This window comes from Ovis aries, chromosome 17 (genome assembly GCF_016772045.2).
Source record: "Ovis aries strain OAR_USU_Benz2616 breed Rambouillet chromosome 17, ARS-UI_Ramb_v3.0, whole genome shotgun sequence".
Classification (NCBI taxonomy): domain Eukaryota; kingdom Metazoa; phylum Chordata; class Mammalia; order Artiodactyla; family Bovidae; genus Ovis; species Ovis aries.
The window spans coordinates 35,154,008-35,170,843 of NC_056070.1; the positions used below are offsets into that span (position 1 = coordinate 35,154,008).

General features: G+C 40.8%; 2 protein-coding genes across 8 annotated transcripts; one reads left to right on the forward strand and one right to left on the reverse strand.

The window, feature by feature from the left end:
• Positions 1-305: 305 nt before the first annotated feature.
• Positions 306-12,359, reverse strand: BBS12 (Bardet-Biedl syndrome 12). 4 transcript variants are annotated; one of them, XM_012097527.4, is made up of 3 exons: positions 12,250-12,359; positions 4,695-4,757; positions 306-2,524 (listed from the first exon to the last, which is right to left on the reverse strand). In XM_012097527.4, exon 3 carries the CDS (start codon positions 2,506-2,508, stop codon positions 379-381), a length of 2,130 nt encoding a protein of 709 aa, XP_011952917.1. In that variant the 5' UTR covers positions 2,509-2,524; positions 4,695-4,757; positions 12,250-12,359; the 3' UTR covers positions 306-378. The 4 variants fall into 4 exon arrangements, with proteins under 4 accessions (XP_011952917.1, XP_060257017.1, XP_004017321.1 ...); XM_060401034.1 differs by having other exon boundaries at positions 306-3,624; XM_004017272.5 differs by having other exon boundaries at positions 12,222-12,359.
• A 224-nt stretch (positions 12,360-12,583) lies between these two features.
• On the forward strand, positions 12,584-16,426 carry LOC101104012 (centrin-4). 4 transcript variants are annotated; one of them, XM_042234370.1, is made up of 5 exons: positions 12,584-12,688; positions 12,914-13,525; positions 14,848-14,976; positions 15,584-15,721; positions 15,902-16,426. In XM_042234370.1, the coding sequence occupies exons 2-5, from the start codon at positions 13,463-13,465 to the stop codon at positions 15,989-15,991; spliced, it is 420 nt and encodes a 139-aa protein (XP_042090304.1). In that variant the 5' UTR covers positions 12,584-12,688; positions 12,914-13,462; the 3' UTR covers positions 15,992-16,426. The 4 variants fall into 4 exon arrangements, with proteins under 4 accessions (XP_042090304.1, XP_004017322.1, XP_060257040.1 ...); XM_004017273.5 differs by lacking the exon at positions 12,914-13,525 and adding an exon at positions 13,837-13,977; XM_027956318.3 differs by lacking the exon at positions 12,584-12,688 and adding an exon at positions 13,837-13,977 and having other exon boundaries at positions 13,443-13,525.
• The last annotated feature ends 410 nt before the right edge of the window (positions 16,427-16,836 follow it).

Here is a 16,836-nt window from a genome sequence, read left to right on the forward strand (position 1 = left end):
CTTCTGCCCTAACACACACACTGAGTGTGCTGGTTTCCATCAGTGGCCCTTTCGTTGCTCTTGTGGGACTTAGAGAAATGGGGACCTGACATAGACCAACCCAAAGCTCTGGGTACTGCTTTTGCTGTGAATAACAGAAGTCCTGTCTCTGATCCAAGCATCTTGTGTATTCTGTAGCATTCCATGAAAAGTAACAGGCTAACTTGTGAGATTATAAGTAGGGCAAAATCTCATATCCTGTATAGGTATTGACATATATCAATTATCTTCTTCTTGGTAAAAGCTGACATTTCAGACACTGAGACTTAACTACTGGAAAATTTATTATTAGCATGACATGTTACCAAAGACAATTTTCCAAAGACTTAGCCAATAACTTTACAAAAATAAAAAGCCTTCTGCTTCCTGTGAACTTTTCTGTGTGTGTGCAAGTCCAGTGATAATTTCACTGTCTGTCTGAAGTACTAACAGTACTAAATCCAGAGCTCGGCGCCATGCCTCGATCTTTGGTGTAACAACGTCATAAACTCTTGGAATTGGTTCCAGCTTATCTGAAATGCCTGAATTTAAAATTACACTATTAAGTTTACTATATTCATTCAAGATGTAGGATGAAGGAGAGCCAGAGTCTGCAGCATTTTGTAGATGACACTGAATGGACGTAGCAGCTTCAGAGTCTGATGAGTAAACGGCAGTGTTACGCAGGAGAGTTGAGAGGTAACTGTGCCATCCATCTGCCAGGCATTTAAGCACTGTAGGTCTGTATAGTGCTGCAGATGAGGCCAGCCAAGAGGAAGTGTTATGCAGCCACCCTGAAGAGTCTTGATCTCCTTTATTCACAGACTGTCCCGCGAGACCCTGAAGATGGGCAAGACACAAAATTTCAACTGCGCCACCTCCAAGAAAGACCTTTTGCTCTTTCAGAGCGTAATACAGACGAGAGGCACAAGTCCAGAACCTGTCTTCTTTGGTTTGCATCTGGGCTGTGCCTGGGCTAGTCAGCACTACTGTAACCAAATTAATTCCTTCTGTTTTTAACATGACTGCCATTCTGCTGATCCCATCTACAGCGTCTGAGGGAACGCTTCTCCACATGGTTACAGAGACCCCACTGCCCACACAGTTTTCATTCACATGTGTGAAGTAGGCCACCTGCACTGCTCCCGAAGCCTCTGCGAAAGCCTGCAGCACACTGTCATGCACCGATCCAATTACCAGCCGCTTACTATTTGTGCATTTTTCAGCTAAGTGTTCAGACACATTTCCTCGTGCCAGGACAAGGTTCACGTTGAACTTGATTAACACCCGTAATACATGATCTGTCCACAGTTCTTCTGAGCTGTCTTGTTGAACCTTGACGCTTTCTGACACTGTTTTAATATTTGCAGGCTTATTAAATCCCAGATGGCGGTAATTCTCAGTGAGGTCACCCTCAACAAGAACTACACGGACCAGCTGATTCTGCAATTCCTTGACCAGAGTAGCACTGGACATTGACACAATGGTGATGTATCCTGGACAGACACAAGACAAAGTGTCAGGTAAGCCCGGTAAGCAGCAGGTGAAGATTCTTGAAATGTCAAAGGGGAATAGCATGGTACGGCTTCCTCGCTGAGTGCCTGCATTCTGATGCTGCAGTCGTACTGCTTCGTCCACTAGCCTCATGCTGCTGGGGTCTCCGTGACTCAAACCCACCTCCAACTCTGCCAGATCACTACATCTGTAAGTCTTCGGAGCAGCTGCACTAAGTTGTTCTAGAAATCCACCTGACTTGCTTATCCACTGATGATGATCTGTCCTACTGAAATGTCTACTGTGGGTTAGGACTGACTTTCGGCAGTGGGTGTCTGCAAGCAGGTTGTTTTTCAGAGTTTGAGGAGTTCGTGATGTGTTCTCATCTGCTTCAAACTTAGCCTGAAGCCTAAACAGTTGAGGTGATTTAACAGGTCTCCCAGAAAGACTGCAAAAGGCCAGTGGCTGAGAGGCAACATCTTTGAGATCATGCTCTTTCTGGACCAAACCAGTACCTGAAGGGATCTGTAGAGAAGGGTACAAGCTGACACCAAGTCCAGAAAACGTGTCTGTGCTGTCTATATGGTCATATACACTGTGGACAGGTACTTGAAGGGATTCTACCTCTTCAATGCATGAATTCAAGCCTTCTGACATCACAGACACTATTAATGAAATGGGGACACCCAAATGAAGACATTCTTCGGCAGCACTGCTCCATGCACCAACAAGAAACAAAAGAGTACTGGTTCCAGTTCTGTATGTGTTGTTTTGTGCCTGAATTGCTTCACTGAGAAGTTGTCCCACTGCACTGGTTAAATCCAAACTTTCAAGAAGCCTTACTGTTGAGCTAATTAACACACTTTCATGGCACTCTTCATCTACAATAAATTTGGATGATTTTACTGGGCCTAGGAAAGTCCTTCCTGTTTTGGCAAATGAGGAAAGTTGTTGCAGTCCTGTGTGCCTTCTTTTGTTTATGACCCTGCAATCCATCACCAAGAATCATCATCTGCAAACAAAATGAAAACTTGGAACTTTATTCAGGGTAATTCAGGGTTCTAAAAGATGCTTATTAAAAGGAAAAATAAGATATAGTTCCTGCTTTTGATGAGTTTCTGACATATGTCAGTGAGTGAGTGAAGTCGCTCAGTTGTGTCCGACTCTTTACGACCCCGTGGACTACAGCCTACCAGGCTTCTCCATCCATGGGATTCTCCAGGCAAGAATACTGGAGTGGGTTACCATTTCCTTCTCCAGGGAACCTCTAAGCTACCAGGGAAGCCCCTCTGATATATGTAGTTTCCATTAAATACAGCCAGTGCAATAACACAGCATTAATGATAAAAGCATGGGTGTGTGGAGAAGGAACACTTCATTCAACAGGGGAAGTGGATTATAAAGCAGGCAAGAGGCAATACTTCCAGAAGAACGTAATGCTGCACATGAATAATCTGAAATAACTAGCAAGCTGAAGGAAGTAGTAGTAAATGCACTGTATGTGACAAAAACAATTTATTGGGGTAACACACATAATTTAGTTTCACAGGAATATAAAGCAAGTAGTAAGACAAAGCGATAGAAGGAAAGAGGCTGGATCATGAAAGGTAGTAGGTGCCGTGTCAAACCTGATCCTACTTATCATGGGAAATACGGAAGTGTTTTAAGGGGAGAAGAAGAAGAAACACCTTGATGTAGTGTTTGAAAGCACATACTCTGAATCTAGAAGTCTGGGTTTGAACTTGTCTCTACTGCTTAAACTGTGTGGCCTTCAGCAAGTTTCTTAACATCTCTGCCCTGTTTTCATATCTGAAAAATGAGGATAATAACAGAATCTACTTCACAGGGTTATTATAAGGTGTTAAGTGAGTAGACAGTTCTTAGAATAGTCCCTGGCACATAATTAGTGCTTATGAGTACTTGCAATAATAATAATACATTTATAACATAAAATAAAGCAAAAAGTATTAAAAATAAAATTAAAGAATATAAAAATAATAACTTTATTATTATTAGTGCTCTGGATATATTACCAGACTGGTAACAGTGTAGACCACTGATTGGATGGGTGCCAGACTGGGGGCATGGAGGTCATGGTTATCCAGATGACAACTGTGCAAGAGGGATGGAAGCGAAAGGATGGATTTGGTTATTGATTAGAATATAAAGGTAGGGGGAGCAAGTACTATTTAAAAGGAAGTTCAAGAGCAATTAGACTTTTTCACATAATATTTCAGAATTCACATCTAAAATTAGACGAAGAAGTTATAAGAGGAAGTCTTTAATCCAATAAAAGAACTTTTTAACAAAGTACCCTCTAATTGAAAAACCATCTGTAATAAAATAACCTGAGTTGTGAGGTATGAGCACTTAAAGTACTAAAGCTAAAACTGTAGATAACATACACTTCTCTTCCAACTCTAAGCCTTTAATTTCTTTAACTATATATTTTTATCACAATCTTTTAAATTAAAAATATCAAAAAGCAAACAACTCTCAGAGTTTTGCTTTTCCTCTAAAGCTGGTCTTGACACTGGTATAGTACCTATACTACTGAGATACATCTCTGAAGCTGAAGAGTACCACAGTTCAGACACACCACAGGATCAGCAGGAAGCCACAGCATAACTGATGCTCAACAGCAGCTTCCTATAGGCTTTCAAGGGCTAAGGAGAAAAGCCAGTAGAGCCAAGGAAAATATATTAATATAACAAATTGTTTGAACTTGGCTTCAAAACCTCTTCTGTGAAATTTTCAATTCTGTAAATAAAAATAAAACTCTGATATATTCAGTTATGTCTCTAGAGAGCATGCTGAGACCCATCCTGTCTTACAGTTCCCTCATTTTACCATATTTCTGCTGACCTCTACCTCAGACAGGGAAGACTGAAGGCAAGAGGAGGAAGGGCAGCAGAGGATGAGATGGTTAGGTGGCATCACTGACTCAATGGATATGAATCTGCACAAACTCCGGGAGATAGTGAAGGACAGGGAAGCCTGGCGTGTTGCAGTCCATGGGGTCAGACAAAGAGTCAGACATGACTTAGCAACTGAACAACAACAAACCCATGTATCAATTCTCTACTTATCCAGTTTAAATTCCCATTTGCCAGTTATTACAATCACTCTCCAGTATATTCTCCCTCAAAGCCTTTGTCTTTCTTTTGGTTCATCTTACTCACCTTGCAAAACCACTAATCTTGATGAAATCCAACTCTGTCTACTCCGTGCTTACATTGAGGCAACTGAAAATAAACAGAGAAACAAACAACCATGCTGACTGGCATCATTTTAAGTTCATGACTTCAAACTGTAAGTGGCCCTTAATACTGCCTGGCAACCCATTTTTGTAATCCATTTTTAAAAATTATTATTAGGTTCTATTTTTAAAAGTTTCATTTACCACTGAGTACAAAGGATATTTCATATTTCTTCTAAAAGCTTTATGGTTTAAAAAATTCATGTAACATAAACCTAGCCATTTAAAAGTATACATTTCCATCATTGGCTGACGACCCTGTATGCAAGACAGGAAAAAAGACACAGCTGTGTATAACGGACTTTTGGACTCGGAGAGGGTGGGATGATTTGGGAGAATGGCATTCTAACATGTATACTATCATGTAAGAATCGAATCGCCAGTCTATGTCTGACGCAGGATACAGCATGCTTGGGGCTGGTACATGGGGATGACCCACAGAGATGTTATGGGGAGGGGAGGTGGGAGGGGGGTTCATGTTTGGGAACACATGTAAGAATTAAAGATTTTACAATTAAAAAAATTAAAAACTAAAAAAAAAAATAAAAATAAAAGTATACATTTCAGCAGCATTTTGAACATTCACAGTGTTGTACTGCTGCTGCTGCTGCTAAGTTGCTTCAGTCATGTCCGACTCTGTGCAACCCCATAGATGGCAGCCCACCAGGCTCCCCCAGGGATTCTCCAAGCAAGAACACTGGAGTGGGTTGCCATTTCCTTCTCCAATGCATGAAAGTGAAGTTGCTCAGTCGTGTCCAACCCTCAGTAACCCCATGGACTGCAGCCTTCCAGGCTCCTCTGTCCATGGGATTTTCCAGGCAAGAGTACTGGAGTGAGGTGCCATTGCCTTCTCCGATAGTGTTGTACAATCACTACCTTTATCTTGTTCCAGAACATTTCCATCATCCCCCAAGAGAAAACCCTGTGGTGTTAAGTAATCCCTCCCTCTACTCGCAGCCCCAGCAGCTACCAACCTGCTTTGTTATCTCTACAGACTTACTTATTCTGGATATTTCACATAAATAGAATCATATAACAAGGGACCCTTGGTGTCTGGTTTCTTTCACTTAGCATCATGCTTCTGAAGTTCATCCACACTGGAGCATATGCCAGTATTCCATTCCTTTTTATGTAAGTAGGTCAGTGGCTATCATTTTGTTTATCCATTCATGGACATTTGGATTGCTTCTACTTCTGGATTATTGTGAAAAGTGATACTAAAACATCTGTGCACAAGTGTTTGAGTATCTGCTTTCAATTCTGTGGGGTAGGTACACAACTAGGAGTGGACATTTGCTAATTCTGTATGTGTTTCTGTGGAACTGCCAAACTTTTCTGTAGCACCCAAACCATTCCACTTTCCTACCAGTAATGTACAGGCCTTTAAATTTCTCCACACCCTTGCTCTATTAGTTTCCTAAGTCTGCTTTACCAAATTACCCACAAATGGGTGGCTTAACTACTACACATATTTACTATCTCATGGTTCTGGAGCCTAGAAGTCTGAAATTAAGGTATCTGCAGGGCCACACTCCTTCTGAAGGCTCTAGGGAAGAATCCTCTGTGCCTCTTCCAGCCTCTGGCTGTTCCCAGAGGTGCTTGGCTTTGCCAGCACGACGCCAATCTCTGCTTACCTTTCGCACTGACTGCTTCAGAAAAATTTGTTGAAAAGATAAGCTTGAAAAGCCAAAACTTGCTGTTTGCTTTTGTTTTTCATTTCTAACACACTTTGGGAGCTTACTAAGTAGGAGGCAGTTTACCTGCATCACAGAATGTAGTCCTCACAACAACAATATGATTAACCTATTACTGTACTGTAATTAACACACACACATATAAATATACTGCCATTAATCTATTTTAATTATGTACAAAATGAATAATAATTAAATAATATATTAAATTTTACAGCTAGTAAGTAAAAGGTTGAGAACTAAAATACAAGTTTGTCTAATGCCTAAGTCCCAGGTTATTAACTACTGTACAATATTGCTTTCTGGGGGCCCCTCTACCCAGCATGATAGTAACTCACTCTCTTTTGTAGAATCTTCCACTGCACTTCCCACTTCAAAGCTTTTATGCTTTCTTCCAAGCCTTGTTCATACCCTTAACATGGATAGGCCTTTTCTTTTTTTTTTTTTCTCTTAGGTGTCAGTGTCTCTGTTGATGGTTTCTGTACTATGCTTTCTATACTATGTTTGTTTACTTGGCTCTGGGCATGTGGGATCTTTAGTTGGAGCACAAGAACTCTTAGTTACGGCACAGTTCCCTGACCAGGGATCGAACCCAGACCCCGTGCATTGGGAGCTCAGCGTCTTAGTCACCAGACCACCAGGGAAGTTACGCTATACTATGTTTAAGTTACAGAAAGTCACTGACTGTAACCATGCTGTGCTCAGTTGTGTTTGACTCTTTATGAATCAGAAATGGCAACCCACTCCAATATTCCTGCCTGGGAAATCCCATGGACAGAGAAGCCTGGCGGGTTACAGTCCATGGGGTCACAAAGAGTTGGACATGACTGAGCGACTTCACTCACTTTAATCCTTTCCCAATACAGTCTAATCATTTCATTCCACTGCTTAAAACCTCCAACCTGGAAAATAAAGCTTTTATACCTGTCACAAGAGTCCCTTATAAAAATAATCTGAAATCCTTTCACTTCTCTGTTCAGAATTCTGCAAAGCCTTCCCATTTTACTCAAGCGAAAGTGAAAGTTAAAGTCCTTACAGTGTGCTAAGAATCTGTACTCCCCTTTACCTCTCTGTCTCCTACTACTCTATCCCTTGACCACTCTGCTCTGGCCTCCTTTCTGTTCCTGGAACATATAAGGCATGCCTCCTACCTTAGTGTTTCTGTTCTGCTGCTTCTATCTTTCTGGGATGCTCTGTTCCAAGAAATCTATGGTCTCACTTCCTTTATATTTATGCAAATATCCCCCTTTCAACGAGGTCTATCCTGAATACGCTATTTAACAATGCAAACTCCTCTTTTCCCTTATGGAAATTCCTACATTCTGGACTCCCTTTATCTGCTCTAATTTTTTTCCCATAACATTCAGCTCAATTCAGTTCAGTTCAGTAGCTGTCATGTCTGACTCTTTGCGACCCCATAAACTGCAGTACGCCAGGCCTACCTGTCCATCACCAACTCCGGGAATTTACCCAAACTCATGTCCATCGAGTTGGTGATGCCAACCAGCCATCTCATCCTCTGTCGTCCCCTTCTTCTCCTGCCACCAATCCCTCCCAGCATCAGGGTCTTTTCAAATGAGTCAACTCTTTGCATGAGGTGGCCAAAGTATTGGAGTTTCAGCTTTAGCATCAGTCCTTCCGATGAACACCCAGGACTGATCTCCTTTAGAATGGACTGGCTGGATCTCCTTGCAGTCCAAGGAACTCTCAAGAGTCTTCTCCAACACCACAGTTCAAAAGTATCAATTCTTCGGCAATCAGCTTTCTTCACAGTCCAACTTTCACATCCATACATGACCACTGGAAAAACCATAGCCTTGACTAGACAGACCTTTGTTGGCAAAGTAATATCTCTGCTTTGGAATATGCTATCTAGGTTGGTCATAACTTTTCTTCCAAGGAGTAAGCGTCTTTTAATTTCATGGCTGCAGTCACCATCTACAATGCTTTTGGAGCCCCAAAAAATAAAGTCTGACACTGTTTCCACTATTTCCCATCTATTTCCCATGAAGTGATGGGACCGGATGCCATGATCTTCGTTTTCTGAATGTTGAGCTTTAAGCCAACTTTTTCACTCTCCTCTTTCACTTTCATCAAGAGGCTTTTAGTTCCTCTTCACTTTTAGCCATAAGGGTGGTGTCATCTGCATATCTGAGGTTATTGATATTTCTCCCGGCAATCTTGATTCCAGCTTGTGCTTATTCCAGTCCAGTGTTTCTCATGATCTACTCTGCACAGAAGTTCAATAAGCAGGGTGACAATATGCATCCTTGACTCCTTTTCCTATTTGGAACAAGTCTGTTGTTCCATGTCCAGTTCTAACTGTTGCTTCCTGACATGCATATAGGTTTCTCAAGAGGCAGGTCAGGTGGTCTGGTATTCCCATCTCTTTCAGAATTTTCCGCAGTTTATTGTGATCCACACAGTCAAAGGCTTTGGCAGAGTCAATAAAGCAGAAATAGATGTTTTTCTGGAACTCTCCTGCTTTTTCCATGATCCAGTGGATGTTGGTAATTTGGTCTCTGGTTCCTCTGCCTTTTCTAAAACCAGCTTGAACATCTGGAAGTTCATGGTTCACATATTGCTGAAGCCTGGCTTGGAGAATTTTGAGCATTACTTTACTAGCGTGTGAGATAAATGCAATTGTGCAGTAGTTTGAGCATTCTTTGGCATTGCCTTTCTTTGGTATTGGAATGAAAACTGACCTTTTCCAGTCCTGTGGCCAGGCCTATCACCTTATAAAATAGTACAGTATACTTACTTAATTTACTATCTATTGACTATGTCCCTCTCTTGGAAAAGTAATTCCTAGGAGGGCAGTTTTAGTCAGTGATGTACCCCATATACTGAGAACACTGTCTGACATATTACAAGTACTCAACAACTATCTGACAGGCAAATAAATGAATGGTTTTCACCACATTTATTATCTCACATTTGAGTACAGAAGTGAAACAAGATTAAACAGATGCCATTGTCGGCATTCCTCAACCATAAATTTAAGGTTCAGCCACCCTTAGAGTCAACATAATTCTTACTTGGCACTTAGCTGAGGCCCTTTAACTGCTTCCAAAATGTTCCTCCTTTACGTGGTTGTCAGAATTAGCTTTGAAAAACACAAACCTAATCAGATCATTCCACTACCTAAAAACATTTATCTTAGAAAAAAGAATCTTTATTCCTAGCTTGATATATCTGACTTCCAGCTAATTTATAAGACTAATCTCTTCCACCTTTTCTTATAAATCCCATGATCTTACCACACTACAACACACATGTACATTCATTTTTGCACATGTTATACTCTACTCTGAATATCCTACCCTTTCTTCACCTTGGCAAATGCTATACATCTTTCATGACCTAAGGCAAATGCCTCACTTTTTTGGTACTGCTGCTGCTAAGTCACTTCAGTCGTGTCCGACTGTGTGACCCCATAGATGGCAGCCCACCAGGCTCCGCCATCCCTGGGATTCCACAGGCAAGAACACTGGAGTGGGTTACCATTTCCTTCTCCAATGCATGAAAGTGAAAACTGAAAGTGAAGTCGCTCAGTCGTGTCCAACTCTTAGCTTCTTCCAATTCCTCAAGGAGTAGTAGTATCTCCTTCTTGGGCTGCCAAAGTACTTTCTATATACATCTACTAAGGCACTTAGCATCCTGAACTAAAAATGGTATGTTTACGTCTGTGCCTTTCTCCCTCACTACTCTCTAGGTTCCCTGCCTTCTTTCATCTTTATACTCTACACTCAGTTTCTCTCAAACTCACCCAATAAATGGCATAGTATGTGATACACAGAAAGCATTAAATAAATTTAGTAGATTTAAGAGTGATATGGGTTTAATATTTTTCTAGATTAATATTATTAATGTTCTAGAGTAAAATTAGATTAGTAAAAGCTATTTTTCAATCCTGAGTACTTCCTAAGACCTTGAAACTGCAATCTACACCCATAATTGAAAAATCATTTTCACTATAATATCCCAAATATAAAAGCCTAAATTATAAAATGATGCAAAAACAGGTTAACACATTACTCAGTCTTTTAATTGCCATAAGATCAAACTTGATCCAGCAAAGTCTAAAAATTTGAATTGCTTCTACTTGGTCATTATTCATTTCTGATTTCAGAAATCCCTTTAATACTAGTTGTAAAGATGAAGTGTATGCAGATGTGTATAACGGACTTTTGGACTCAGAGAGAGAGGGAGAGGGTGGGATGATTTGGGAGAATGGCATTGTAACATGTATACTATCATGTAAGAATCGAATCACCAGTCTATGTCCGACGCAGGATACAGCATGCTTGGGGCTGGTGCACGGTGATGACCCAGAGAGATGTTATGGGGAGGGTGGTGGGAGGGGGGTTCATGTTTGGGAATGCATGTACACCCGTGATGGATTCATGTCAATGTATGGCAAAACCAATACAGTATTGTAAAGTAAAATAAAGTAAAAAAAAAAAATAAATTAAAAAAAAAAAAAGATGAAGTGTATGTTCTTGAAACCAATCAAGAGCAACTTTCTCAGTGAGATTAATGGCCTGAAATATCCATATATAGTATAGTGAAGTGACTGAACATTTTACTTAGTTCACAAACTATCTTGAATTTGCATCATTTTAATTTCCACTGGGTAACTTTACACATAAAAATCACTTCTAACATTAGAACAGCCCACCTATTTTCCAGAATCCTAATGAGTTGTTTTTTTTTCCAGTCAATGATTACAGTGCTTGTAATGCACCTGGGATATAATGTAAACAAAACAAGATGTTGGCTTTGGAAAACGTGCCGTTTCTACTTACTGAAATAGAAGTGATTTGGGAGATTACTTCAAGAATATACTTTGCACATGTTTCTTTCTTTACCTTCAAGAAGATAAGGGAGATAAAGGGAAAACCCTTTGCAAAAGTTAATTCTTCCTGAACCCAGTGTTGGAGAATCCAGTATGATTTTTGGAAGTTACTCTAGAGAAGGCACTGCAGGAGGTATAGAGTCCAGCCGTGTAAGCAAATAAGCGTTAGAAGTTTTAAGAGACTATCACCTCATTCCTACCCCCCAAACTTAAGCTGGCCCCTGACTAGATTTAGACCTGGGCTGAACCAGTAAGTCTGGCCCTCTGGACAAGAATTTGCTTTGGACGTCTAAATCTCGACGGTTACTGAGTCAAATGGATTATTAGGCTACCTATGCTGGACTCAAGTGAGGATCTATGCTGGAAATGGTTGGAAAACCGGCCAAATTTGGCAAAAAAAAAATCTTCCCAGTGGAACAGTTGAATGTGATAATGTGGTGGTGGTGGTGGTGGTGGTGGTGGTGGTGGTGGTGTGTGTGTGTGTGTGTTTTGGGGGTGGGGGTGGGGCAGTAGAAAAGGCTGATAGCGATTATACGTGAGTCCAACGTGCAAAGAAACGCTACAACACAGGTAAAAACTCTTTCCTATGCTAGGAGTTTTCAGGTGAATCCCAAGGGCCCAAGAACACAGCACGCCTCTCCTGGAAAGAAATGTTGCCAACTAGACGAGAGTCCCGGCAAACCACGGAGGAGGGAAGCAGTTACAAAAGTCAAGGCCCGCACTCTGTGGAGGCTGAGGGACGTCTAGCGGCGCAAGCAAAGGACTCTCGTAATCTGGCCGGATGGTAAACCTAAACCTGGACCAATTTACCAGGCCCTAGAACCTCATCCTTTCCTCCAAGCCCCAAAGGGTCAGAAAAAGAAACAAGAGCTCCCTCACGTCTCCACCAAAGACTTACCATTTGGTAGAAACACCTCCCTACTAACCTCGCTCTCGTCTCCATCCCTACGAGACGCTCGCCGCCGTCAGGCTGGCACTGGGAAGCCAAAACGCCAGGGTAAAGAACCTTCCCTTACGCCTCGTATTTTGCGCAAGCGCGCAGCAAGCCCAGCTGAGCGGGCTGGTAGTTTTGGTTGCTAAGAAACCAGAGGGAAAGTTCCGCTTAACGGTAGGCGGGTAAAGGCAGACCATTACGCTACTGGTAGAGACCAGAGAGAGGGGGCGGGCCTCGAGGGTCTTCTTTTCTGACTATTGGGTGAAACAACTGTCAGTCAGTGGGGGCAAAAAGCCTGGATAGGCGGGGCTGCAGGAGAGATCAGCGAAAGCGGCCTTAGCAACGGTTTGCGGGCGGTGAGCTACTGTTGGGCAGCTCGGCTGGCGGGTAAAGCTGGGAGGTGCCCGCCGGGGGCGCCGATTGGAGACATGGTGAGTGCGAGAATGCAACTTCTTACTGGGGCTGAGATTGAAATTTCTCCCTGAAATAAGGAAGTTTTGTTTGGTTTTGGAAATGTATTATTCGCCTCCTTTCTAAATTATCCTCGAGTGTCATTAGTAACCCCTCCATTCGTCGCCGAATAGAAGCGCACTGTCCGTAGCTCTAGGAACGGAAGAGCGGTTCTCCAGTTTATTTTTTCCCCTCTTTAACCCCAGCAACCGTCTTACCAAAGGCGTTGGAGACAGGAACCACTCGCTAGCCAGAAACGAGTTGAATACAGAGAATAAGAGGCTTTAAAACTGTTGAAGAATATGGGCCTCTAGGAAAGACATCCGGAACTCTGAAAAACTGGCCGGGGAAGCTACGACCTCTGCTATTGGAACTACTGAAGACGACACCAGTGTAGCTGCCGTCCAGGGATGAAGAATGCGCTGCTACCACGACCAACTCTTAAGATATGTGAAGCTGGTGTCTAGATACACAGCAACATGGAATCTCTGATACTACTGCCTCTTATCCCAGAGCTGAAGACAAGATACTGAAATGAGGCTACAGCAGAAAATGGCAGGAAGCGGGAAGATGACCTCCATCTTCCCTGGATATTGATAATTGGTCCAACCTTTATTCTTCTCCAGATCCCTGGAGTAATTTTTTTAACCTGAAAAATGTATTTTTTTCATTTCCCAGTCTGCAGTGTAGAAAAGTATGTGAGAAGGTGGGAAAAGATACGATGTTTCAATTAACCATATCTCACACATTTTATTATGAGACATACAGGCACAGATGAAAGTAAATATGTCTTAAACACTGCTGTTCGGATATACCAAGTAAGGCCAATTTTTTCCCATATAACATCTACTATTCTGGCATGTCTTCTTTGCCTTTTCTGCTTCTCAAAGGGCACTAAGTTGAAAGAAAAACCCAAGATGTTAAAAAGAACCAGGCTTTCCAGCAAGATATATATTTATAACTAAAAGCATAAATGTTAGCAAAGGGAAAGGGGAAAATTCTTGAGGTTCATTATATGGAATAGGATGCTTGACTATGTCTATTATATTTAGTTAGTCCATTAATTCTGGTTCTGGTACTTCTCCCAGTTACACAGTTTATCTTTCACCCACATGTGTATTTATTACAGGCATCCAGACCAAGTTCAGACCAATGGAAAAAAAATGCAGCAAAAATTGAATTGAATGAAACTCAAAAGCAAGAAATTAAAGAGGCCTTTGATTTATTCGATGTTGATGGGTCTGGAACCATAGATGTGAAAGAACTGAAGGTTCTGAAATTACTTCTAATTCTGAAACATTTAAAAACCTTATCATTGATTTGTTGCAATCTTTAAGTCTTTCATTAACAGTAGCTTTCTGAAAGCTTGATATAAAATCTCTTTTAAGTGCAGACACCTACCCCTTTAGTGTATAGACCTGGCCTGCACTAACCGAAAGAGTATCTTGTTAAGCATTTTACTCTTGTTTTATGAATGAGTAGGTCAAAGCCTTGTGATAAAGAACCTGCTTCCCAATTCAGGAAACATAAGAAGTGGAGGTTTGATCCCTGAGTCGGGAAGGTCCCCTGGAGGAGGGCATGGCAACCCACTCCAGTATTCTTGCCTGGAGAATCCCATGGAGCCTGGCGGGCTACAGTCCATAGGGTCACACAGAGTCAGACATGACTGAAGTGACTTAGCACTCACGCACACAGGCCAAAGCCCATCATGAGATTTGGAACCTAAGCATGCTGACCTGACTTTCTAGGTTTAAGCTGCTGCTGCTACTAAGTCACTTCAGTTGTGTCCGACTCTGTGAGACCCCATAGACGGCAGCCCACCAGGCTCCCCCATCCCTGGGATTCTCAGGCAAGAACACTGGAGTGGGTTGCCATTTCCTTCTCCAATGCATGAAAGTGAAAAGTGAAAGTGAAGTCGCTCAGTGGTGTCTGACTCTTAGAGACCCCATGGACTGCAGCCTACCAGGCTCCTCCATCCATGGGATTTTTCCAGGCAAGAGTACTGGAGTGGGGTGCCATTGCCTTCTCCAAGGTTTAAGCTAGTCCAGAGTGAAAAAGAGAGACTCTAGTAATTAACAGGTAATCTAAGAGCTAGGAATGAGACTATGGCCTATTATAACTTATCTACTTTCTATTTCAGATTGCAATGCGGGCCTTAGGATTTGAGCCAAAGAAAGAAGAAATTAAAAAGATAATAGCTGAAACTGACAAAGAAGGAATTGGCACCATTAGTTTTGAAGAATTTTTTGCCATAATGAGCGTAAAAATGGTATGGTAGTGATTTTGTTTTTCAGTGAAATACAAGCAATAGCCTTCTACATTTTTTGGCTGGAGCAATCAGAGGAAAATATACCCATCTTTAAAGATGGGTAGTATTTAGACAGATAGGAATAACAAGATTAAAGACATTTTCAGGGTAGTAATGAAGACTGTCCAGTGTGGGAAGAGGATTTTTGTTAGGAAATAATAAGGATATTTGGCTGGATAGAGAGAATGGGGCCAGCATTTTGAAGCCTTGAAATCAGCAACTTATTGCCTCTTTTTCTCAGGCATAATCCTAGAGAGCACTGAATGAGACAACATCCCTATTGTCTTGGAGCTTACATTTTTGATAAGGGAGCTCAGTTACCTGAGGTCAATAAGAGATAGATTCTCTTTGTCATTCTGTGGCTCTTGCACTTAAATAAACCCTGAGTTTCAGTACCTTCAGGGCAGATGTGAATGCACTGGAATAACTGCCAAAAGTCAGAAGAGCAGTAAATAAAGCTCAGTCTACCTGCTATATTTCTGTTTTAGACCTCAAACACCTATGCATCTAGACTGATCAAATAAATAAATGAAAGACTAATGACATTTAGTTGTTTCTGTTTTTAAAGAGTGAAAAGGATGAAAAAGAAGAAATACTGAAGGCTTTCAAATTATTTGATGATGATGATACAGGAAGTATATCACTGAACAATATCAAGAGGGTTGCTAAGGAACTAGGGGAAAATTTAACAGATGATGAACTTCAGGTAAACTTCACTTATTTGTATAATTATAATTTATAATTATACAATTTGTATAATTTTTAGTTATATCCTTACTTTGGTTATATTAATTTAAAATTTGGTTTTGAGTGTGTATTTGAATGTTCATTTATATCATCCCTTTTTAGCAGATTTCACATATCCTATTTACCTTTCATTTTACAGGAAATGCTTGATGAGGCTGATCATGATGGGGATGGAGAAATAAACAAGGAAGAATTTTTGAAAATGATGCAAAAGACCACTCTTTGTTAATGCTGTCTTTTGTGCCTTCTGGAAAGTTGTTAACAAGTTTGTATTTGTTTTAAGTGCCATAATAGCTGAATGTATTCATTTTCAGTGTTTAAGTTTATATACACAAACTCTTGATGTCTAATCCATGTGAGAAGTTACATGTTGCTACCAATATGTTGTTAAATCTATAACATCAAGAAATAAAATGTAGTGACTTCCTTAAACTATGAATCTGAAGAACAGTATTAATTACAAGTGCTGTTTTTGGAGCTCCAGGTTCTAAAACTTAGATTTTTTTTTAATTTATGGAAATTGGCCCCACATCATATGAATTTGGCAATCCAGCCATTACTTTCCCTATTATTTTCCTTTTGTGCAACTCTAAAAATGAACATTTGCTTTTTAACTGATTATTCAGATATGTAAAGTCTTAAATAAAACTGTCTGGGAGCTTCATTATTTGCTAATTTTCTTCTTATAAAGACATTTAAAACAGCACTTACATCTTCCAGATTTTCCTACACATTTCTTTAATAGCTATGTCCCTAGGACAGGTGCTAGAGATTTTACTTATGTTGTCTCAGTTATTATGTAGAAGCAGTACTAAACTCACACACACAGTATTAACTCCATCCTACTACATATGAGAAAACTAAAGGTCAGAGAACTTAAATTTTAAAATTTCTAAAGATCTCAAAATTCACTTTTATCCCAGAACAAATTAAAACTTACCTGGTTTTCCACATTTTCCTTCCTCTCCTGGGAGCAAAATCAAATCCAACAGTAGAGAGACAATTTAAGAACCTTCCAACAAGGTGGTTGACATTAGAGTGATGCTTACTAAAAGAAAAATCATCTCAATCACT

Coding starts and splice junctions, on each gene's coding strand:
- BBS12 (XM_012097527.4), bottom strand. CDS start 2,508: ATGGATTGCAGGGTCATAAACAAAAGAAGGCACACAGGACTGCAACAA.
- LOC101104012 (XM_027956318.3), top strand. CDS start 13,463: ATGAGACATACAGGCACAGATGAAAGTAAATATGTCTTAAACACTGCT. Junction 13,526..13,836: donor CTGCTGTTCGGATATACCAA/GTAAGGCCAATT, acceptor TATTTATTACAG/GCATCCAGACCAAGTTCAGA. Junction 15,722..15,901: donor TAACAGATGATGAACTTCAG/GTAAACTTCACT, acceptor TTCATTTTACAG/GAAATGCTTGATGAGGCTGA.